This window comes from Chiloscyllium punctatum, chromosome 26 (genome assembly GCF_047496795.1).
Source record: "Chiloscyllium punctatum isolate Juve2018m chromosome 26, sChiPun1.3, whole genome shotgun sequence".
Taxonomy (NCBI): domain Eukaryota; kingdom Metazoa; phylum Chordata; class Chondrichthyes; order Orectolobiformes; family Hemiscylliidae; genus Chiloscyllium; species Chiloscyllium punctatum.
Window position 1 is genome coordinate 31,265,659 of NC_092764.1, and position 24,497 is coordinate 31,290,155.

At 39.5% G+C, this 24,497-nt stretch overlaps 1 protein-coding gene across 5 annotated transcripts in view; it reads left to right on the top strand.

The window, feature by feature from the left end:
• The window catches only part of piezo1 (piezo type mechanosensitive ion channel component 1 (Er blood group)), a 340,271-nt gene that overhangs the window by 77,397 nt on the left and 238,377 nt on the right, over window positions 1–24,497 (top strand). For all 5 annotated transcript variants that reach the window (XM_072596043.1, XM_072596044.1, XM_072596039.1 and 2 more), the window contains one exon: window positions 23,634–23,729. In XM_072596043.1, the coding sequence (XP_072452144.1) occupies window positions 23,634–23,729 (96 nt within the window). The remainder of the gene's footprint in view (window positions 1–23,633; window positions 23,730–24,497) is intronic.

Genomic DNA, 24,497 nt, shown 5'->3' on the forward strand with positions numbered 1-24,497 from the left:
GGAATTTGCTTTTAAGTAGATGAATTATGTTATCGTATCTTCATTCCTTTTGTTCATAAACTGCTTTCTTAGTAAAGCATGATCTGCAGCATTGTGTGCCTATGTTTCAGCAATATTCCACTTGTTAAAATCAAAACAAATTAAAATGTGATTTATCAATCCAGGTTTCTTCTGGGATCTGACATAACATAACAGCTGGGATCATAACACAATGTTAATTGAAGGATAAGTGTTCGCTAGATGAAGAAATTCCATGGAAATTTTAAGTCTAGCTGGAAGTTCAAATACAGGATCTTAGTTTAATTTGTTTTCAAAATTCAATGCAAATCGTTTTAGGAAGGAGAATTTCCAATGCTATATTTTAATATGAGCCTACTTGGTACATTTTTCTCGCACAAATAATCAACCGCTGTAAATTTGTTTTTCCATCTGGATGTGGAAATAATTCGATGTTCAACCATTTGCTGGTGTGTTACAGTTCCAAAACCCACCATCTATCATAATTGTGCCTGGAAGCAATTGACTAAAACAGCAGCTGAATAACTGTTTCAATCACAATCTTATTGGTTATCACTTTAATTTATAACTCTGCTACAAACAACACATTTTAGGTATAAGAAGTCTACATCCTGAATAAAACTAAATTGCTACTTTGTGGGGAATGAGTGTGCATAAGAGATTTTACAATGAAGTCTAAAATTTGTTTATTTGCTTTAAATATATCTGTAATCAACATGAAAGGTATGAACATTTTTGATGTTTTTAGAAAGGCTACATTCTGTGTACCTCAGAAGAAGCAAGGCCAGATGTCACGAGCAATTCCTCTCTGTCTGCTGCGAGCTAAGCTTAGCAGAGTTTTAAACCTCTGACATTTGTAAAAGTAGTGGAAGTATGATGGATACACTGCAATTTATGTTGTTTAAATAAACTTGGAAATAAGTTCTAAACATAAGAATGTTCAAGAATTCTTTCCAGAAACTTGATGATCGAGTATTATGGTGGACCATGGGGATGAGTGTTTTCCATGTTACACCTGGTCTTCAATGAGGTATGTGATCTCAGGTGGACAGACAAGTCCTTTTACTTGGTTTCCAAAAACATCGAATGAAGCAGGGAAAAGTCAACAATGAAGAAATGATTTGAGTGCATTTTCCATACTGATTTGAATGCAGAACACAAAAATGGTAGGAGAGAGTGAGGACTGTAGGTGCTGGAGATCAGAGTCGAGAGTGGTAGTACTGGAAAAGCACAGCAGTTCAGGCAGCAGGAGAATCGACATTTCGGGCATAAGCCCTTCGTCAGGAATGAGGCTTGTGGGTCAGGGCTGAGAGATCAATGGGAGGGCGGGGTGGGGTGGGGTTTGGGGAAAGCTAGTTGAGAAAGTGATAGGTGGATGAAGGTGAGGGAGAAAGTGATAATTCGGGGGGGGGGGGGGGGGTGGAAGTGATCGACAGGTCCGGAGGGCGGTGCTGAGTTGGATGCTTGGGACGGGATAATGTGGGGGGAGGGGAAATGAGGAAGCTGTTGAAATCCACATTTATCCCGTGTGGTTGCAGTGTCCTAAGGTGGATTGAGGCGTTCCTCCTCCAGGTGTCGGATGGTAATGGTTTGGCAGTGGAGGACAACCAGGACCTGCATGTCCTTGATCGAGTGGGAGGGGGAGTTGAAGTGTTCAGCCACGGGGCAGTGGGGTTGGTAGGTGCGGGTGTCCCAGAGATGTTCTCTGAAATAAGGCACCCTGTCTCCCCGATGTAGAGGAGACCACATCGGATGCAGTGGATGGCATTGGTAGAGGCACAGGTAAATTTCTGATGGATGTGGAAGGATCTCTTGGGGCCTTAGATAGGTGAGGGGAGTGGTATGAGAGTAGGTTTTGCACTTCCTGCGGTGGCAGGGAAAGGTGCCAGGAGTAGTGTGTGGGCTGGTGGGGGGTGTGTGTGTGGACCTGACGAGGGAGTCACTGAGGGAATGGTCTCTTTGGAACGCTGATAGGGGTGGGGAGGATGCTGTATGGTCAGAGATACTTTTCCACTTAGGTTATTATTTCATTGTTTCATTATTAGCATAGTGTCTAATAGCACCATTGAAAAGAAAGGTAAAGTAATTTTCCAAAGTTCTGATCAACATTCAACAACTAACTGTCAAAGAGTAGCTATTCTCCTGCTCCTCGGATGCTGCCTGACCCACTGTCCTTTTTCCACGATTGCAACTTCCCTTCCCAGGTGGTTGACAATGCGCTCCAGCTTATCTTCTCCACTTCACACACCACACCCCTTGAACTCCACCCCTCCCATTGCATCAAGTACAGAACCCCCCCCACCAACCCAGTCCTCACCTTCAACCCTACCAACCTCCGCATACATTGCATCATCCTCCACCACTTCCGCCACCTCCAAACAGACCTCGCGACCAGAGATACATTACTCTCCCCACCCCGATCAGTGTTCCGAAAAGACTATTCCCTTCGCAACTCCCTCGTCAGATCCACACCCCCACCAGCCCACATCTGGCTCTTGGCACCTTTCCCTGCCAGCGCAGGAAGTATAAAACCTGCACCCACACCACTCCCCTCACCTCTGTCCAAGTCCCCACAAGATCCTTCCACATCCATCAGAAATTTTCCTGTACCTCGATCAATGTCATCTACTACATCTGTTGCATCCGGTGTGATCTCCGCTACATTGGGAGACAGGACGCCTTGTTGCGGATCGTTTCAGAGAACATCTCTGGGACACCCGCACCCACCAACTCCACCGTCCCATGGCTGAACACTTCAATTCTCCCTCCTACTCCATCAAGGACATGCAGGTCCTGGACCTCCTCCACTGCCAAACTGTTACCACTCAACGCCTGGAGGAGGAACGCCTCATATTCCGCCTTGGAACTCTGCAACCACACAGGAGAAATGTGGATTTCAACAGTTTCCTCAATCCCCTCTCCCCACATTATCTGAGTCCCAAACCTCCAACTCGGCACTGCCCTCTGGACCTGTCCATCGCTGCCCCCTCTGACCTAGCACCTTTTGGGTGTTTGGGGCCTTGGACAGTGAAGGAGGTTGGAGGTAAGAGGGCAAGTATTTTACAAGCTACAATCACTTGGGGAGATGCAGTGGACTGTGTGAGGAAATGCTCTGAGTATTGGAGGAGTGAACCCAGGGTGTTGCAGAGGGAATGATCCCTGTTGAATGCTGACAATGGGAATATGTTTGGTGAAATCCTACTGTAGAAATGGCAGAGGACAATCTTTTGAATCCAGAGGTTAATGGAGTAGAAACAGAGGGAACGCTATCATTCTTCTGGGATGAACAATGGAATTATCAGCCAATATTGCCTACAGCCATTTTTTAAAAAAATGCACACCTAGTTTAAAGTTTAATATGCCTATAAATAGTTTGCTGTTATAATCTGATATCATGTAAATATCTGATTGTTTCACATTGTCCATTATATAATTTTCTACACCAGTTGCAACATTCCCAAGTTTTTATCGAACAAAACTTGGACAGTGCTAATTTGCAACATAGATAGAAGTGGGTACTGCAGATGCTGGCAATCAGAGTCTAGATTAGAATGGTGCTGGAAAGGCAAGTCAGGCAGCATCCGAGGAGCAGGAATATTGACGGTTTGGGCAAAAGCCCTTCACCAGGAATCATCACTCTAATTTTGACTCCAGTTTTTTCATACAGCATGGAAACAAACCTCTTGGTCCACCTTGTTCAGACTGATCTAGTTTCCCAAACTAAACTAGTCCCATTTGCCTGCATTTGGCCTATATCCCTCTTAACCTTTCCTAACCATGTTCCTGTCCAAATATCATTTAAATTTTGTAACTGTATCTGCATCATCAATGTCAGCAATCTTACCTCTGACCTCATGTAATTGGTCTATGTTAACAATAAATTTAGCATGAAATAGCATTCATTTTACTGCTATTTACATTATATTTTAATTAGATAAATGCACTAGCAAGTTTATTTTTGTTCCTAAGGAAGTGAATCATTTAAAATGCATAATCTCCTTGGCATAAATTTTACTTATTTCAATACCAGGAATGAGTGTTGCTGCCTCGAATTAGTTCCAGGAAAGGACAATTTGGATGTTATGCTGGGTATGAGAAAAAAAATTAACTTATAATTGCTAATCCAGCTGTTCAACATTTATTTTCCTAATGTTGCTTTGTATTTGCATGAATTGTGGCTGCCAAACATTTCACCTTGTTTTTTAATTGGCTATGGCTAGCAGTACAATAACAAATTGAATGGTCTTTATCTTTTCCTGTGTGGCAATCTGGTGGAGAAAGTTTTGTACCCTGATGCTGTCGGACCAAGTTTGGATCTATATTGTTCTGTGCTCTTGAAATTAGGCCATTGGCTGAATTTGTGATTGTATGGAGGAGAGTTGTTTGTAGTGGTCCATGTTGATTTCAGAGGCTGTTCAAGCAAACTAGTAGGGGCTGTAGACAACTGTACATTTGTTTCTAACCTTTCCAGAAAGGAAAAAACTGGAGGAAAAATATCATCAAAGCTACTCAAGAAGATACAAAAGGGAAAGATGAACATTGGAATATTTATCCATTATATTTCTTTATCAGCCTGATCTGATCGGGGTGTAATGGAGGGTACTTCTGGACTGTCTGGAGATGATGATCTCTGGATGTCTGCATGTCCCTCCTCTTCCTCCTCCTCCGTATGTAATGACTCTTCTTCACCTTTTGAGGAGTGGGGCACCTGGAGGGAGATCCAGGTCCCTTGGCCCCTGCTCACCAAGCCAATCAAGGAATGTATTCATGATGTGGGCAATGGTGTGAAGCTCCCACTCTTCACTGGCAGTTACTGTTTGTTAGATTGGACCTCTCTCTCTCCATGCCAACTGCTACCAATTCCATGGAGGTAGCCATGCGCACTCATACCTAAGCCACGACCTCCGAGACAACTTGAGCAGATTTCTTTATCCTTTGCTCCAGTTTGTGCATGCCCTTTAGCAGCTCTACGAGATGTTTCCCTGCTTGGCTGCAAACATCTCACTATTGGTTGAGTCTAAAGTCTCAACATCTTTATTAGGATCAACAAGGACCTATTGTCCAGGAGACTTTGGCCCTTTCTTCCTCCTCCAGCTATGGGCCATTGTCAGTGTGGTTCTCCCCTGAGCCTACTCCAGATTGACTTGTAACCAAGAAGCATGTTCCTGTATTAGTGGAAGGTGGGGAGGAAGGCCTTCACCTTACAGCCTCTTCCTACTCAGAGATGTGGCTCGTGTGGCTCATGTGGTTGGTGTGGTTCATGTGTGTGGAGGGAATAGGGGCCAATGGCCTGGGTTTTTTTATGCACATCACCTGGTTTGGGAGTGGTGTCCAGGGGCTGCAGAGAAAAACATGAAGATTTATCATTATTGTCTCAGTTGCCACATTTTCCCAAGGTTTCATTAAGACATTAGTGTGCAGCAGGCAGTAGCAGTTTGGGGGCTTTATTAGTAAATGGCAGTAAATATTCTATCTCCGATTAAGCACAGCCACATTCTATTAGCTCAGCAACCTCATTCACCTTCTCAAAGGAATCAACAGCTTTCTGTTATACCCCTGCTCTTTGTGAACACATTCACATTGATTGTGCATGTTCAAAGACATTTAAATGAGTATGTGAGCTCTTTGCCTACATTGATAGATAAAGATTGAGATGTCAGTGGCTCAGATCTGCTCTGTGTGTGTGTGTGTGTGTGTTGGAGGTGGGGGGAGAAAAGTCTGGTATGGGGATAGGTGGTGTTAAAGTGTTCTGAGTGACATATGATTCAATATCATAAAACAGCTACAAGTGATGAAAGTCAGCAGAACATTCCATCTGTGTGTGCCTGAGATACTTGATGTGTTCATCCCAAAGCCATTGTTTATGGTTGTGTCATTGTCACAAGCGAGCCTTTCAGATGTATGTTTTTCGTAACAGTGGACGAAGGTTAGTGAAATGATGATGCCTGAGCTGCTGAATGTTGTAGCTCCTTTGACGTTTTAAGTGTGAACCTTGGCTGAAGTGCAAACAGCAGCCCCACTGTGGTGCATGTAGTGCTATGTTAGGAGTTGCAATGAAGTGGCAGATAGTAATATCTAATGGAGATGGCTGGCACCAAATCAAGTGTGTGCCATTCCTTTACGGTGACAACATGATAATACTAATCCTCACTGATTGGGACATGGAGCATTGAGTAGACAAAGGTACCCATCCTGGTTTAGTGCAGCCCCATCACCCATTCTCACGTGGCACTGAAACCCACTTCCATTGAGCTGTTCATGGGCTCTGACTCCTGCAGCTACCTCTGGCCAGGCTGTCTGTGTCAGCCAGGTAGGCCTCCTGTTGCCATTCCTAGAGAAAAAGAACTCCCTTCTCTCCTGAGCAATTTTCAGGACAATCTCTAAGGAGACATCGCTAAAGCATGATGCCATTTTGTGCCTACTCTCTGATCTCTCCAGGGGTTGGTGGGGTTGCTGAGCAGAGGTTGACTGATGCTCCTGGGTTACAGAGAGTGAAATGTGTATGGGTGCCTTTTAAGTATGAATCGCAGAAGTCCTAGCAAGGCTGAAGAACAAAACTGCCTGTCCCTGAAATGTGATGTTTAACCAGTGAATGTATATGCAATGAGCTAAGAAGTATGTGATTGTGTGAGGAAACCTGACCTGCACTCAAGAAGAAGTGCCTTCTTTTAGGGCTGACTCCACACTTAGTTTTCAAAAAGATGTTCCAACCATCATCCCAGTAAGTTTTCTTATTTCAGGAAACATAAATATATTCAAAGGAGATAATCAGAAACTCTGTGAATAGATGTCTTCTTTATTCTCAAACAGGTATATTTGACAGGTGCTGCAATTCCTGTTCATCTATTGATTGACTATGAATTTGTACCATTATCGCAGCATATTTAAACATTAAGCATTGAAATCTATCATAATTATATTAACAAGCATTTCTAATTCAATAAGAAATTAAATGTAAATTATGCAGTTCTTTGTTCATCTTCACAAGTTTGTTTTCTCAGATCACTTCTAATTATGGTTACTCTTGTTGAAATAATCAAAGTTGTAAGCAGTTTTCAAACAATTAGTTTTCACACACATTAAACATGCACTATACTATGGTTCCAATGTTCCTAATTGTTATCAATAATGATTTACATCCTTCTGTGCAGAGTGGATTCTTGAATCTCAAAACAGATTTATTTTTCTTCTGCACCAGACTCTGTTTGGCATATCACATTGGGGAATTCTGTAACATTGCTGTTTTAGCCTTGACCTGTAAATCTGTACTGGAATTGGACCAAGCAGGAGGAAAGCATGTGTAGCTTTTTGAACAAAAAAACAGAATTAGGAGAACTATTGTACCAAATCTTTGGGATTTTTTTCTGTGTAATGTTTACTCTAACAAAGAGATTCAATGCCTAACAGGGCTTTGTGCCTTTCTACATTTTCTCTCAAGTTTTCCTTTTTATTTCAGCGAAATGTTTATATTTCAAAGTATTTTTGATGTATTTATGTAAAATGGTATTTTTGTAGCTTGGCTTTTTAGTTAGTTTAGTTTATCAGGGTGACACGGTAGCTCAGTGGTTAGCATTACTGCCTCACAGTGCCAGGGAACTAGGTTTGATTCCAGCCTCGAGCGACTGTCTGTGTGGAGTTTGCATGTCATCCCTGTTTCCATGAGAGTTTTCTCTGGGTTCTCTCCACCTCAGTGTTTTCCTCTTATAGTCCAAGATGTGCAGGTGCTAAATTGTCCATAGTGTCCAGGGATGTGCAGGCTAGGTGGATTAGCCGTGGGAATTGCAGGGTTACAGCAATAGATAGAGGCTGGGTCTGGGTGGAATGCTGGTCGGAGGGTTGGCCTTGACTCAATGGGCTGAATGGCCTGCTTCCACACTGCAGGGATTCTATACTATCTGGTTCAGAATCTGATTTTGTTGATCAGTTCTGTGCATGTGCACTCATATGAGTAATTTTTAAAAACATTTTGAGTGTTACATTGTCACAACATTATGAAAATAAGTTTCTAAAGCGTCCAAAAGGGCTTAGGATGATCCCTCAACATTTTAAAATGAGGCTTGATATTGTCTCTGGAATGAAGTCACTTGGGAAGAGTGAGATTTAGTTTTGTTGAGTATGCACTACCCTTATGTCAAGGTTGCTGCTTGTATTAGGACTGAGATTAAAAAAAAACTGCAGATGCTGGAATCCAAGGTAGACAGGCAGGAGGCTGGAAGAACACAGCAAGCCAGGCAGCATCAGGAGGTGGAGAAGTCGATATTTCAGGTGTAACTCTACTTCAGGTTTACAACTGAAACATTGACTTCTTCACCACCTGATGCTGCTTGGCTTACTATGTTCTCCCAGCTTATCTAGCTTGTATTGGGATTGACATCCTTTGGTACAACATGCATTATCCTGAGTTTGGTGGTTTGCACATAAGACCATTATGCATTTAAAGCACAAATGAATGTCATGAGTACCATGAATAGTCACATGTTAAATATAGTTTTGTTTTAGCATTATCATGATCTTACTGAACATGATCACCACCCCAATAATAAGTAGGTAACCAGAAAAAAATGAATATTTTGAGCTTGTAGAGTAATCTGATGTGGTCGATTTGACACTGGAATCTAATAAAGAACCTGTTTGTTCTCTGATAATTTACACCAAATTCTGTTTTTACAGGGGATAACTCAAAGATTTTGAAGGATATAATTTGATCTAAATTTTATTTTGATCAGAAAGTGAAACTCAGCAATAGCTAGTTGCTCACATTCCTCAACACTATTGAGAGATAGGCCCTTTACATGATGTTGAAAAATGTGGTGCTGGAAAAACCTAGCAGGCCAGGCAGCATCCGAGGAGCAGGAGAATCGACGTTTCGGGCATAAGCCATTCTTCAGGAATGCCTTTACATGATGGTATTTCTTGGCAGAGGCACTATTTTCTCAGTTGTAAAGTTTCTCCATTTAGGAGGTGATTTGGAAGAAGCATGCATAGGTGATTGGATGCCGTTATCTTGTAGATGGTAAAAGCCACCATCATATCTGCTGGTGGTGGAAGAAGTATATATTTAAGGCAATAGATAGGGTCTCATCAAGGGGCTGTCCTGGATAGTATCCAGCTTCCTGAGTGTTGTTCAAACTGCACATCTTCTGTTAAGTGGAGAATATTCCATCACAGTGTTAAGTTTTGCCTTGTACATGTTGGAAAAGCTATGGAGAGTGAGAAGGGTTGAGTTACTTGCCACAGAATACCTAGAATACTTGTTAATTTGCTGAAGCCACAGGGATGGGAATCTGAACTATGGTAGAAGATAATATTGTGAGGAATCCAGCTCAGGTAATCTTTTAGGTTGGATTTGAAGAGTATGCCTTAAACATTCCTGGAATCTGTGTGGTCTGACTGCCTTTTAAATTAAGCTTGTGCTGTATTCAGTTGTTGGAGAGACAGCAACCCAGTTGATGCTGTTTCAAGAGCAGTCTTACAGGCTTTTTCTCATTCCATTATGCCTTGCCTAGAAGGTTATAGAAGAAACACTCTGTCAGTACTCCCTTCTCAATTGTATTCTAATGCATTTACCTGTTTTGTGGCATTCAAAACTAGGTGATCGCAGTTGTGTTCACCTTTGTGTTGAAACTCAGGGTATACTGTTCAAGAATCTGTGCTGCTCCCAGCTCAAAAGGCATTTGGTTCTGCATCTGGTCTCAGAGCTTGGGTTAATTAATGAAATTGAGACACTTGACATTTTCCGTAAATCTGTAAAGTTTGGACTTGAGTTAAATAATTGTCTTGACTTGAAGGCATTCATTTACAAGAAAAGAACAACGATTTAAATATTTTGTATATTTGAATTATGCTACTTATTATGAAATTGCATCTAGTGTTTCTATAAAAGTTTTATGATGAGACTTAAGAAAAGGAATATTTTGTTCCTTTTCTGTAAATGTACTATCTTGCTTCAAAAATCCACTCCTTTTGACTTCAAACAATGCAAATTTCAATTATTACAAATGAGTTTGAAATGACTTGAGTTCTGCTTGGTGTTTGAATCATCCTTTTCAATTTTGCTTCTTGAGGCTATATTGTATTAGTTTTTCTGTCTGATTGATGGCTGTTTGTGGTGACTGGTACATTTTATAACTGAGATAATTCTATCTTTTTAATGGAGGAAGGGATTACCATCCCATTAATAAATTTATCACAGTCTGCTTTACCTCCTTTTCAAAATAAATTTCATGTAGGAAAGGATTGGTTTGTTCTTTCTCAAGAAGAGAAAAATTGTCAGTGTGTAATTTTAAATGCACTTTCTGGCAACCATCCTTTACCAACCCAGCCAGTTTATAGTGATGGGCCTTTGAGTATGTGAGTCCGAGATGTTGTGAACCAAAGGGACACACACATCTGTGATGTCAATGTGAGAGATACTACAATGCACCGCTGGCTAGGAAGGCAGAGTTGTCCTGGAATTCTGTCATTTTAGGACTGAAATAAACAGAATGACTAACTACATTTGTAAAGTTTGCTCATTAAAATCTGGTTCCTCATTAGGTGATGTATTTCACCTTTATAAAAAGAAACTGAACTTGAATGAAGTTAGGTAACCAATGAAAAAAAACAGATGATGCTATTGACCACGGCCCTGCCATATTACTTCTGCTCTTGAGTTACTGTCTTGTGCCTATATGCATTTTTTAATTCTTTAACTTGGCAGTATTTCCTTATTGGCTTCTTAAACAACTGTTCTTTTTGAAAAATACTTGTACATCCTGCTTACAAAAACAATTGCTTAGTTTGTGAAGTACTTTGTCCTATTGATAACACAGCCCTCCTCAGTTTTCACATTTTCAAATTTTTGAACTCATTGACAATTTTGTGTAATTACATCACTTGACTTTGCCTTGGAGGTGAATCAAAACAATTGTACACATTAGTTTGCCTGCTGTTTAGGATTTAAATTCTATGAAGCAAGAACTACCTCAGAACTCATCTCAACATTTTATTCTTCCATGTTGAGCTTATTTAAAATCTTGTCGACAAAGTGTAAGAGCATTATGGATTAAGTTTGTTTTCTGTATCAACCTATATGAGCATGTCTTTAAATAGGAAAGACCAGAATTGTGGCCTGGCATCTGAAGCATTGGATGAAGTCTCAATATATTAGGGATTAGATTTAGCGCTTATAAAAGAGACATCCCTCCACCCCCAACCCCCCCACCCCCCACCCACCCACCCCAACCACCCCAACCACCACCATCACTGTCACCACCAGACAGCAGAGTAATACATTCTGTATGAGATGGTATGATGTTCCTTTTTAAGTAAAGGAACATAATCAATCAGATTTTTATTCTCCTGATCCCCAGTAAATCTTGTTTACTTGGATGCACAGGAGTGGGGTAAAAGGAGATGGAGGTTCAGGAATGGCTATTCAGATGAAATACAAGCACACTGACATCATCTTACAAGTACGATTTCTACTTCAAATTGCATCTACTTATACTTTTCTTTAAAAAAAAATCTGAACAGCTACCTTCACAAATAATTACAGGATCATTATATTTTATCATTGCTAATTTATTTTTACCAGAAGAATAATGGGCGGCACAGTGGCACAGTGGTTAGCACTGCTGCCTCACAGCGCCAGAGACCTGGGTTCAATTCCCGCCTCAGGCGACTGTCTGTGTGGAGTTTGCATGTTCTCCCCGTGTCTGCGTGGGTTTCCTCCGGGTGCTCCGGTTTCCTCCCACAGTCCAAAGATGTGCAGCTCAGGTGAATTGGCCATGCTAAATTGCCCGTAGTGTTAGGTTAGGGGTATGGGTTGGTTGCGCTTCGGCGGGGCGGTGTGGACTTGTTGGGCCGAAGGGCCTGTTCCCACACTGTAAGTAATCTAATCTAATCTAATCTAAATATTATTTACCTACCACTGCCTCCCCAACATGCTGCCATTCTTCTTGACAGGATCTTGTTGAAAATGAGAATTTCTTCAAAATATTTGTACAGTGTGACACATTTTAAATGAAATAATTTGTGATCTTGGCCTAGTAATGTAGAACATGCAGAAAGTTCTCATAATTATGTGTGACATGTGCCAACATCTCTGTTCTCAGCTAAGCGATGATAATTTCCTGCAACACGCATAACATTGCTATTTACAGGCATTTGAATATAACTGTCTTCCATGAGCTGTGTATTTTGCTGGAGCAATCATCTTGTTTTCATTGGGATAATTTAATGTAGCTCCAGTTATGCCTGAGTTTTGTTTGCTGCAGATATAACAGATAGAGATCTTGTAGATACTCATTTCATTTAGATTCTGTAAAACAATTATGTTTGCTTTGCTGAGGAAATCAACTGAATTTCCTTTACCATTTTTCTTGTTTGCTGTAACATGCAGTGTTGCTCTAACTCCAACTTATAGTTTTTCAGAGTGGTGTTAATAAACAGTCTAATCATTACCAACAAATTCCCCAAGATAATTTTATTCCTCATAGAAATTGATGGTTGAATTTTTCAATGTGTACTACTTGCACTGGTCAATAAAACCAAAACTACATTTAAGAAGCCTTACTGTTGTTGCAATACAGGCAGCGTGATTTGCTTTTAACATCGCTGAGGAATTAAGGAACGGTATTTTTGAGAATGCTTACCTCTGTTCGCAATAGTGCGATTCAAGCGTGACCGTTTCGCATGCTTTGTTCTGCACATGCGGCGATGTCTGCACCATTCTGTGCAAGCGCTGGTGTCAGCTGTTGACAGAGCAGCTTTCTCTGAGAGGTACTGTACAGAGAGCAACGCTCAGAGAGAAATACGTTGAGCAGCTTGCTGTGAAAGGTACACTTCTCCTAGATTATCCCTTTTGAAAAAATGGATGTTAGCAAGAAGCGTCCTGGTGATTAAGTTGTGGGTGGTGAACGTAAAAGAAAAGCTATAGCACTGGAAGAGAAGCTAGATGTTATGAAGTGTTTTGAGCATAAGGAGAGAATGTGTGTTATAGCTCACTTAACAGGAATGAGAGTCTTCCTTATGCACCAAGATGACCCTCTGTCCCTGCATTAACAATATTTTTAAAAATGGACTGTGTTGAATTTACTTTGGTTTCATTGATTAAATATGATTTGTACCTTCATTCAGACTGTGCTCTGCTTGTGTTAGACTTCTGGGTGATTTTTGAGCGATTGTGTGTGATATGTTTTGCTGGTCAGCCCCTTAACCCCGTTTTTCCCCTGGGCTCCATTATTTCTATTAAGCGAGGCTTTACTGGGACATAACTATGGCATTATAGAAAAACTACCTGTAGTTCATCAAATTTCCTTACCGTTGTCTCAAAGTACTGAAAGATTACACTATACTTTAGAAATAAGAGTGGTTACATTTCTTCAGTTCTAAGTGTACATCGTATACAGACAAAACAATTTGTAATCTTCAGCAATCCAAACTGATTTAGATTATTCCTTTGGGAGCATATTACTTGTGTTTCCTCTTGAGATTAGATTAGATTAGATTAATTTTACTATGTTTTAAATTCCAAAAAGTACAGTTCATGAGCAGCCACTGGCAATTTTTAACAACTGGAATATGGTCTTTTCTTCTACAAACTTACTTTTATTAAAAATAAAAGCCTATTGAAACTACACAAAAAGGAGTGGTCTTATTTGCATAATTCTCTCTTATTCCAGCTCAGGTCCTCAGCAGGATGTGAGGATGTCTTTTTTTGAATGAAGCAGTAGGTCACATGAATAGAGTGGTTCTTTACCAGCACATGGGCTAGCCAGAAGAATAAAAATGCTAGCCAGCGTTTTGAAATTCAGTTCATATGATGGTGTGTGTTGTCAGAAATGTGTCACAAGTTATTGCTCAGTACGGCACAGTTTATTTACTACAAACTGCAGGCATAATGTCTCTCAATTGAATAATCAATAGGATTATTCAAATTATTATTAATAGATTGCTGGTTGAATTTGAAAGTGTCCCACTCATTGAGTTTTCTTGATAATGAGAGAACTTTGTGAACCATTCATATACCTGGACAACAGTTAGTAATATTGATCATAAAACGTTATTAAAATAATTAGATTTGGAAATTAGATTTTTTCTGTTGCTTTTTACACAGTTCATTTATGAAGACCTGTCTTTGAACAATTTGGATTAAATATATGGGCCCAGATCTTTGTGGATCTTTGTAAAGGTAAAGCCACTGTTGCCTAAGAAGACCAGAGGGATGCTTTCTCATTAGTGTGAATACTAGTAGTGAGGACCATTACATCTCAGTGAGGGGAGAGGTTGCGAAGGAGAGTCTTGCATGGTAATCTCAGCCAGTGTGGGGATTGAATCCACACTGTCCGCCTCACAGACCAGCCACCTGAGTTAACTGTATTTAATGTGTTTAAATTACAAAGTTGAAAATAATAGATAAAATAAAGTAAAATCTCTGTTTTGCTTGGACCTTTTTATTTGTTGGGATTGTAGTCTTGACAGATCTGTTGTAGATTCACAGTACACTTGAGTTAATACTTATAATATATTTTTCTGGTATTTTAAACAAATTGCATGAACTCCTAAAGATGCTGGAATCAAGCCCAGTGTGTTTAAGGGAGTGGAGTACTTTCTGAACACTGTAATTATCAAAGGTAACTTTTGATTCTTGTCTTGAACGGAGCAAAACAAAAGTTTTGAACTTTATATATTATGGTATTGAGTTATAATCAATCCTTGATAAGCGATTAGCTCTGGGGGTATCTAAAACAGTAAAACATACAAGTTATGAAGCACAAACCTCAGCAAATCCACTGCAGTGGATGAACTGGTTGGCAGAGTCATAACTTTGTAGATATTATTAATCACCATCAGATATGAATCCTTCAATTGGGGTCTAATTTGGGGAAAGAAAATAGCTTGCCTGCCAGCTTTCCTGTTTCTGAAATACCTCTTGTGGCTTCTTCATGTCACCATGAGTTTGAGCCAGTCTGGACGAATTCTCAATACTGTGATTACTAAGCAAGCTGCATCTGTTAAGATCCCAGAGGCATCTGCCTGTGTTTGGTGAGAAGTGTCTTTGTGTGCCAGAACATCAAACCAACAACCACCTGAGTGTCTCAAATATTATCCTCTTATACCCCTCAAGAGCCAGAAGTATGTCTTTTACAGAGAGAAATCAGTTTTTTCTCTTTATCTGATGCAAGTGTTTGTGTGTGATTTGGATTCTGTTGAGTGATAAACATTTATATTTTCATACTACAAACTGTGTGTTCACGCTGGTTTGCATCTTCATGAAGAAGTTTTGATTTTTAACAAATCAGTAATCTTGTGTCTGTGAAAGAAACTTGGTTGATGGGATCTTTTGAGTCTAATGTAGAGAAAGCATATGATTGGCCATATTGAGATATGGTTATAAACAATTAAAGTTTAAATCAGGACTCAAGCTGTGGAATGAGAGAGAGAGAGAGAGAGAGAGTAGTCCTCTGATTCTTAATTATAACAATAGAAGAGTAAAGTTGAGCAGAATAAAAAATGGTATCTGATCCAAGCTTACTACTTTCCAATAGGTAGTTAAGGACAAAAGCTATTACATGCTGCCTCTGTGATCTGTCACCATGGTATGACCTATACCACCAGTAGAGTACTTGTATCTGATGTAGCAATGCAGTTTTAAAAATCTCCTTCATAACACATGAACTAAACGTAGTGATTGATATTAAAAAGATCAACAACATTTATTACAGTTCCTCATCACGCTCTTAGTATTACATCCATTACAGTCACATGCACTTCTGTGTCTGGGCCTTCAGTTATGAGCAGTAACCTGTTTCCACCAGTGCCTCATGCTTCAACTGACCCCAGCTAAGGTGTAGTCTGAGATCTTTATGTGATCAGGTTGCATGCTATGGCATAATGATTGAACTGTGAGCATGATTCTTAAAGAAATACTGCATACTTCCTGTAAGGCATGACACAAAAATAAATTCAGAATGTTTGTACTAATATTGGAGAGTTGGATATCTGTTGGATCGGGCAGATTGAATAGTTTTTAGATTTTAACTTTATTTTAAAAATTAAATAAATGTAGAGCCATAGAGTCAAACAGCACAGAAACAGACCCTTCATTCCAACTGGTTCATGACAACCAAGTTTCCCAAACTAAGCTAGTCCCATTTGACTGCATTTGGCCCATATCCCTCTAAACCTTTCCCATCCAAATATCTTTTAAATGTTGTAACTGTACCTACGTCTACTATTTCCTCTGGCAGTGTATTCCACATACAAACCACCCTCTGTGTGGAAAAAGTTGCCCCTCAGGTCCCTTTTAAATCTTTCTCCTCATCTTAAAAAGATGCCTCAAAGTTTTGAACTTTCCCGCCCTGTGGAAAAGACCTTTGCTATTCACCTTATCTATGCTCCTCATGATTTTATAAATGTCTATAAGGTCATCCCTCAACCTCCTATGCTCCTGGGGAAAACTTCCCAGCCTCTCCTTATTAACTCAAACTCTCTATTCCTGAAACTTTTCTGAACCCTTTCCAGTTTAATAATATCCTTACAATATGAGGGTGACCAGAACTGTGAATAGTACTCAAAAAGTGGCCTCACAAACATCCTATACAACCTTAACGTAACGTCCCAACTCCTATACTCGAAGGTTTGAGCAATAAAGGCAAGTGTGCTAAATGCTTTCCTCACAACCCTGTCCATCTGTGACATAATTTTCAAAGAACAATGTACCTGAACCCCTAGATCTCGCTGTTTGACAACACTACCCAGGGCCCTACCAATTGCTTTATCAGACTGCAACATCTTGCATTTATCCAAATTAAACTCCATCTGTTACTCCTCAGGCCATTGGCCCAATTGATCAAGATCCCTTTGTAATCTTAGATAACCTTCTTCTTCATTGTCGTCTATACATGCTTTATTATTTCTATACAGCAGGAAGGTCACTTGTAATTACTTTTTTGATGAAATCTGATTCACATGGTGGGGGGGAGACATCTAGAACTCACTGCCTGGAAAACTGGTTGAGGTAGGAAACCTCAATATTTAAGAATTTAGATGATCATTCAAAATGCCATAGCATACAAGATGACAGTGCTGGTAAGCAGGATGAGCAAAGTTCTGTGCTCATAACTGGCACAGACACAATGGGCCGAAAGTCCTCTTTCCATGCTTTAAAACTGTGTAACCCTAACAATTTTTTGAGTATTAATACAGAACCCTAACATTATTTTGAAGACAATCTTTAAATGCATAATGCAGCGTTTTAGTGGTTTTCAGAAATTTGTGGCTTTCAATATTTGTACATAATTCAGGCACATCAATGTGTTTTAATAAGAAAACTGGCAGAAAAGAAAACCCAAGAATTAAAGGGTCTTTCATATCAACCAGGAAGATGGAAAATTCCCCTCTGCCCTTTTGGCTGCGGGAGACGTTCTGCTATAATTGACAAAATGAATCAGGAAGCACAACTTCCAGAATGTACTTTTTTCCCCTCTTTTCATGGAAACTATGAGTGAATAGTAAGGCATTTCTTTGTTTGGTGCACACTTTCCTCAAACCCACTCTCCCAACTAAAATTAATTCCATCCACATGTTAAATCCATTTCCAATTGAGGCATAATTTCAAGAAATTACACTGTTAGTGGTAATGTTTATTTAATTTGGTGTTTCAATTAGTGATTCATCCAAAAAGATAAATCGCAATAAGTAGATTCTTAGAAATATTGCCTTTATCGACATTAAACATGTTTAAAGACACACCAGAGCTTCCTAAGGAATATTATTGAAGGGAAATTTAGTTCAATGGAAAACTGGGAAATGGTGACAAACACTACAAGTCACAGAGATGTACAGCACAGAAACAGACCTTTCGGTCCAAATCGTCCATGCTGATCAGATATCCTAACTTAATCTAATCCCATTTACCAGCATTTGACCCATCTGCTTCTAAACACTTCCTAATCATATACCCATCCAGATGTCTTTTAAATGTTGTTGTAACTGTACCAGCCTCCACTGCTTCCTCTGGAAGCCCATTCCATACATGCACCATCTTCTGCATGAAAACGTTGTCCCTTAGGTCCCTTGTAAATTTTTCCCCTCTCATCCTAAACCTTTGACCTCTAGTTCTGGACTCCCCCCACCCAGGGAGTTTTACAATCTTCTATAAGGTCACCTATAAGCCCCTGATGCTCTAGGTAAAACAGCCCCAGCCTGTTCAGTTTCTCCCCATAGCTCAAACCCTGCAACCCTAGTAACATCCTTGTAAATCTTTTCTGAACTCTTTCACATTTCACAATATCCTTCCAATAGGAGGGAGACCAGAATTGCATGCAGTATGTCAAAAGTGGCCTAACCAATGTCCTGTACAACCCCAACATGACCTCCCAACTCCCATACTCAATGCTCTGACCAATAAAGGCAAGCATACAAATGCTTTCTTCACTATCCTATCTACCTGGGACTCCACTTTCAAGGAGCTATGAACCTGCACTCCAAGGTCTCTTTGTTCAGCAACACCCCCAGGACCTTACCATAAGTGTATAAGTCCTGCTCTGATTTGCCTTTCCAAAATGCAGCATCTCACATTTATTTAAATTAAACTCCATCAGCCACTCCTCAGCCCATTGACCCAACTGATTAAGATTCCATTGTACTCTGGAGGTAACCTTCTTCACTGTCCACTACACCTCCAATGTTGGTGTAATCTACAAACTTACTAACTGTACCTCTTATGCTCGCATCCAAATCATTTATGTAAATGACAAAAAGTAGAGGACCCAGCATCGATCCTTAAGGCACTCCACTGGTCACAGGCCTCCAGTCTGAAAAACAACCCTCCACCACCACCCTCTGTCTTCTACCTTTGAGCCAGTTCTGTGTCCAAATGGCTAGTTCTCCCTGTATTCCATGAGATCTAACCTCGCTAATCAGTCTCCCATGGGCAACCTTGTTGAACACCTTACTGAAGTCCATATAGATCACATCTGCTCTGCCCTCCTCAATCTTCTTTGTTACTTCTTCAAAAAACTCAATCAAGTTTGTGAGACATGATTTCCCATGCACAAAGCCATGTTGACTATCCCTAATGAGTCCTTGCCTTTCCAAATACATGTACATCCTGTCCCTCAGGATTCCCTCCAACAATTTGCCCACCACTGACATCAGGCTTACAGGTCTATAGCTCCCTGGCTTGTCCTTACCGCCCTTCTTCAACAGTGGCACCACATTAGCCAACCTCCAGTCTTCCGGCACCTCACCTGTGACTATCGATGATACATGTATCTCACCAAGAGCCCAGAAATCACTTCTCTAGCTTACCGTACAGTTCTAGGGTACACCTGATCAGGTCCTGGGGATTTCCTGTTGGACTTCCTACGTGTCGGCTTAATTTTGAGAAATGTCAGTACATTTTCTGAGGAGAGCTGGAACCCCTAATAATCCGAGTGAAGACATTTGTGCAAAGCTGGAAACCCCTGAACAATCTTTTGTTCTTTTCCATCAGATATTTGTATTGCCAAGAACATGCATTTATCTCTAAATGCTGTAAAAATGAAGATAGTACTCATCTTATTAAATGGCTGCTTGTTTAATAACTGTCTCACATTGTTAGGTTACTATTTGCTGTTTAAGCTCTTGGCTCTGGTATTACTGCATTAATAAGTGCTGTTAATGAATCTTGTTAAGTTAAGGAATGTCATTGAATGGTGTAATGATTTATGTCACTGATGGTTTATTTGGTTGTGTTTTTCCATCTGCTGTAGAAGTATTGTGCACCTGTGCATCTAGGATATCATCAATTATAATATCCAATTGTACTTCACACGCTAAGTCTGAAAAGATGATACTTTAAAACATTTTTTCATTGTTGATTTTTAAAAAGTATTTCACCAGATAGAGAAGTAAAAGCCATAGATTTGTACAGTACAGAAACAGACCCTTTGGTCCAAAACATTCATACCAACTAGATATTCTAAATTTAATTGAGTCCCATTTGCCAGCATTTGGCCCATGTCTCTCTAAAACCTTGCTATTCATGTAATCATCCAGTTGGCTTTTAAATGTTGTAATAATATCAGCCTCCACCTCTTCCTTTGGCAACAAGAGGGACACCCATTTTAATGTTCCATGACAAGAGTCACAAAATGATGGATATTGGGAAATCCTAGAAGGTAGGAGAAGTGGGCCATTTGAAAAAAGTAAGATCTCAAATGGACTAGTCATGGAACGGCTAAATTGAAATAATTCAGCAACCAGTAAAACAGAGAACTGGCTGGTCAATAATAGGAAACGTATTATTTTTCTCGCTTCTAGGGGAGCTGCTTCTTTCAATGTAATTCCTGTAGGCTATTAAGATTTTAGTCAAACTAAATGTAATGCATGTCAATGACAAATAAAGTGATCTACAATTAGACGTGTTTCTGGTTTTGTGAACAGATCACTTTGTTGTTACCTTTTGTGTTTGTGATGGATCTATCCTTGGTCACTGCTATTTCTCATAAACATATTACTCCTTGGTGACATCGTGTATATAAAAAGGACTTGTATTTATGTAGCGCCTTTTACAACCATATTATGTGCCAAAGTACTTTACAGTCAAATAAGTGCTTTTGACATGGAGTCATTTTTGTAAAGTAGGGAACATGACAGTCAGTTTACACACAATAAGCTACTGTAGACACATTATGGCAGTGGCCAAATACCAGTAATGAGTTTTCATGATGCCAATTGGAAATAGATATTCATCAGATTCAGAATGTATACTGACAACACACAGTGCTGCTTTATCACCATCTCTTTATTATCTCTGTAATTCCGTTACTGCCTTGAATTTGATCAGTTGCTTTTCCAACATGCAATAATGGTCAAGAGAAACATTCTGTTGTTAAATTTTGGAAAGGCTGCAACTACTGTCTTTAGTCTTTGACAAAATCATTATCCCCTAACCACCATGTCTATCCCATTCCCTGGCCACAGTCTAATGTTGAATCAGATTAACTGTGTTCTTGACAGTCTATTTAACCTGAGCTGGTTTTCTGGCTCCATATTTGTTTTGTCACAAGGTCATCTATGTCAATCTCCAAACTATTGTCTGATTTCAACCCATCTCAACTTATTTGCCTCTTAAACCCTCATTCATCCATTTATTACTTTTTGACACAAGTATTCCAATGCGTTCCTGGCTGTTCTCCTACATTCTACACTTTGTAAACATTTTTACAATCCCTCCATAGCTTCATTCCTCCCTATTTCTGTAACTTCTTCCAGTCCTACAACTCTCTGAGATATCTGTATACTTGTGCATCCCCAATTTTAACTGATCTGTGCCTCCAGGTCCAGAATATGTTTCTTACACATCTTAACCATGCTGTCTTTCTGTAAAGTTAAAAATCACACAACAGCAGGTTATAGTTCAACAGGTTTAGTTGGAGGCACTAGTTTTCGGAGCACTGTTTCCTCATCATCGAAGCAGCGCTTTGAAAGCTACTGCTTTCAAATAAATCTGTTGGACTATATCCCGGTGTTGTGATTTTTAACTTTGTCCACCCCAGTCCAACATCAGCACCTCCAAATCATCTCTTTCTATAAAGCATTCCTTAAAAACTAACTTTTCCAGCAAAAGTTTTGTTTTCTGACATAATATTTCCTTATAACAACTCCCATATGGCTAGGTGTCATATTTTGCATTTTCCTTTTTTTTCTTTATTCATTCATGAGATATGGGTGTCACAAGATAGGCCAGCATTTATTGCCATCCTGAATTGCCTACTGGGCAGCTAAGAGTTAAATACATAGCTGTGGGTCTGGAATCGTATGTAGGTCAGACCAAGTAAAGATGCAGATTTCTTTCCTTGAAGAATGCTAATGAACCAGATGGGTTTTTCTGACAATCAACATCAGTTCCATGGTCATCACTAGAGTTTTAATTCCAGATTTGTAATTGAATCAAAATTCCACCATCTACCATGGTGGGATTGAAACCCAGGTAGCCAGATCATTATCGAGTCTCTGAATTAATAATCGAGCAATAATACCACTGGGCCATTGTCTCCCCTACTATAATGTCTCTCTGAAGAGGCTTGGGATGCTATGTTAATATAAGTGCTTATTGCTAATGCAAAATTGTGTTAAGAGGTTCAGTGAAGTTCATTAAACATTTTGCAATGTTGAAGGCACTACATAAATGTAAGTTAATTTCATTTATTATTGTCACATGTACCAAGATACAGTAAAAAGTATTGTTTTGTGTGCTAACCAACAAATCATGACTTCCGTAAGTACGTCAGGGTAATAGATCAGAATGCAGAATATAATGTTACAGTGACAGAGAAGGTGCAGAGAAGATCAACTCTAATATACAAGTTGTTATCATTTTGAAAACCAGTTCAATTTAAAAGACTTTTTTTTATTTTGAATTTTCTCTGAAAATTGTACTATTCAAACTACCTTTGCGTCATATAGAAAATTATCAGTATTTCTGGTGGTCTTAGCAAACAATCAAATGGATCAGTTTTGTGTAATAGGTTTTAAAAATACAAATGCTAATTTTATGAAGATTTTACTTTGGTACAGCGGTATAGTGGTTGTGCTTTATTTAAGGAGCTTGTAATTTGTACATTTGGACTGATAATTCCATATTCAAATACCATTATGGTTGTTTGAACATTTTAATTTGTTCTGTATGTTAAAGGTCCAGTAAGGTATCAGTAAGCAACCATTCCTTTCTGATATATCCTGTTTGTTTGGTTTAGTTAGGTGCAGTTATATTTTTCCCATTTCTTTTCATAAATAGCACCAGAAATGAAATATAGTGCAATTAAGAGTTTCTTATTTTCCTTATCCCTCTTACAGGCTATTGCTTTTGAGCTCTGCACTGGAGCAATAAAGCAACATTGAACTCTTCAAAGAAGCTAGTTTGCTTTTCTTGAAAAATACATATAGCTGTTCTGGATCCAGTAACATCAATTAACTACCATTTATATATTGTTTTTCTGTGACTGTTGCTGGATGAAGTTGTTTCTAGTCAGATTATTATTGAGGATGGTTGATAATTATTGTATATAAAATTACTGGGTGACATGAAATCCTATGAAAGTCTTGATGCAGGCCACACAATGAAGGCAATGAAGTATAACCACCATATCGCTGAGTCTATTTTATTAACCACTTGCTTATAAGAGAAAACAAATAATCAATCTTAGTAAATGCTTATTTGTGGTATCACTATTGGCCAGTGAAGGAGAGACCTGCACTGGCAGGCAATATTGCTGCCTTCAGTTTTTGCAATCCTGCAATAATAGACTGTTGCAATCCTGCAACATTCAGGCCTAATAACATAGCGTAGTCATACATTATAGTTTAATTACAAAGACCAAACGAATTGGGTGACATGCAGAACTGACATGTTTAGATATTTCAGAAACAATAACTGAAATTGCTGGAAAAGCTCAGCAAGTCTGGCAGCATCTATGCAGAGAAATCGGAGTTAATGTGTTAGGTCCAGTGATCCTTCCTTAGAACTGTCAGACTTTCTGAGCTTTTTCAGTGATTTCTGTTTATGTTTCTGATTTCCAACATCTTCAGTTTTTATATTTAAATGTTTGTTCAAGACCTAAAATCTATGAATTTTCCCTTCACAGCCTGTCTCTTCCGATACAATGCCTTGTCTCTGATCTACTTACTGTATTTGTTGCTGCTTCCTTTGTTCTTTGGACCCAGTGAACACACTGTACAAGGTAAGCTATAATAATCCTTTATATTAAGATTTATAAATAATTCTGAGATTAGGTAAATGAATCAAGTTTAAATGCTTATATGCTAAAAATCTGGACTTTTCTGAGAAGAACAAAATTGAGATTTCATTTACTGCAAGTACATAATGGCAGAAAGCCAAGTTTACTGACCTTGGAAAATGGGCATGGTATTGCAGGATTAACCGTGCTCTATACTTCTAATTTAGACAATAGACCGTAGGTGCAGGAGTAGGCCATTCTACCCTTCGAGCCTGCACTACCATTTAATATGATCATGGCTGATCATCCTTAATCAGTATCCTGTTCCTGCCTTATCTCCATAACCCTTGATTCCACTATCCTTGAGAGTTCTATCCAACTCTTTCTTAAAAGAATCCAGAGACTGGGCCTCCACTGCCCTCTGGGGCAGAGCATTCCACACAGCCACCACTCTCTGGGTGAAGAAGTTTCTCCCCATCTCTGTCCTAAATGGTCTACCCCATATTTTTAAGCTGTATTCTCTGGTTTGGCACTCACCCATCAGCGGAAACATGTTTCCTGCCTCCAGAGTGTCCAGTCCTTTCATAATCCTATACGTTTCAATCAGATCCCCTCTCAGTCTTCTAAACTCAAGGGTATACAAGCCCAGTCGCTTCAGTCTTTCAGTGTAAAGTCAATTCCAGGAATTGACCTCGTGAACCTACGCTGCACTCCCTCAATAGCCAGAATGTCTTTCCTCAAATTTGGAGACCAGAACTGCACACAGTACTC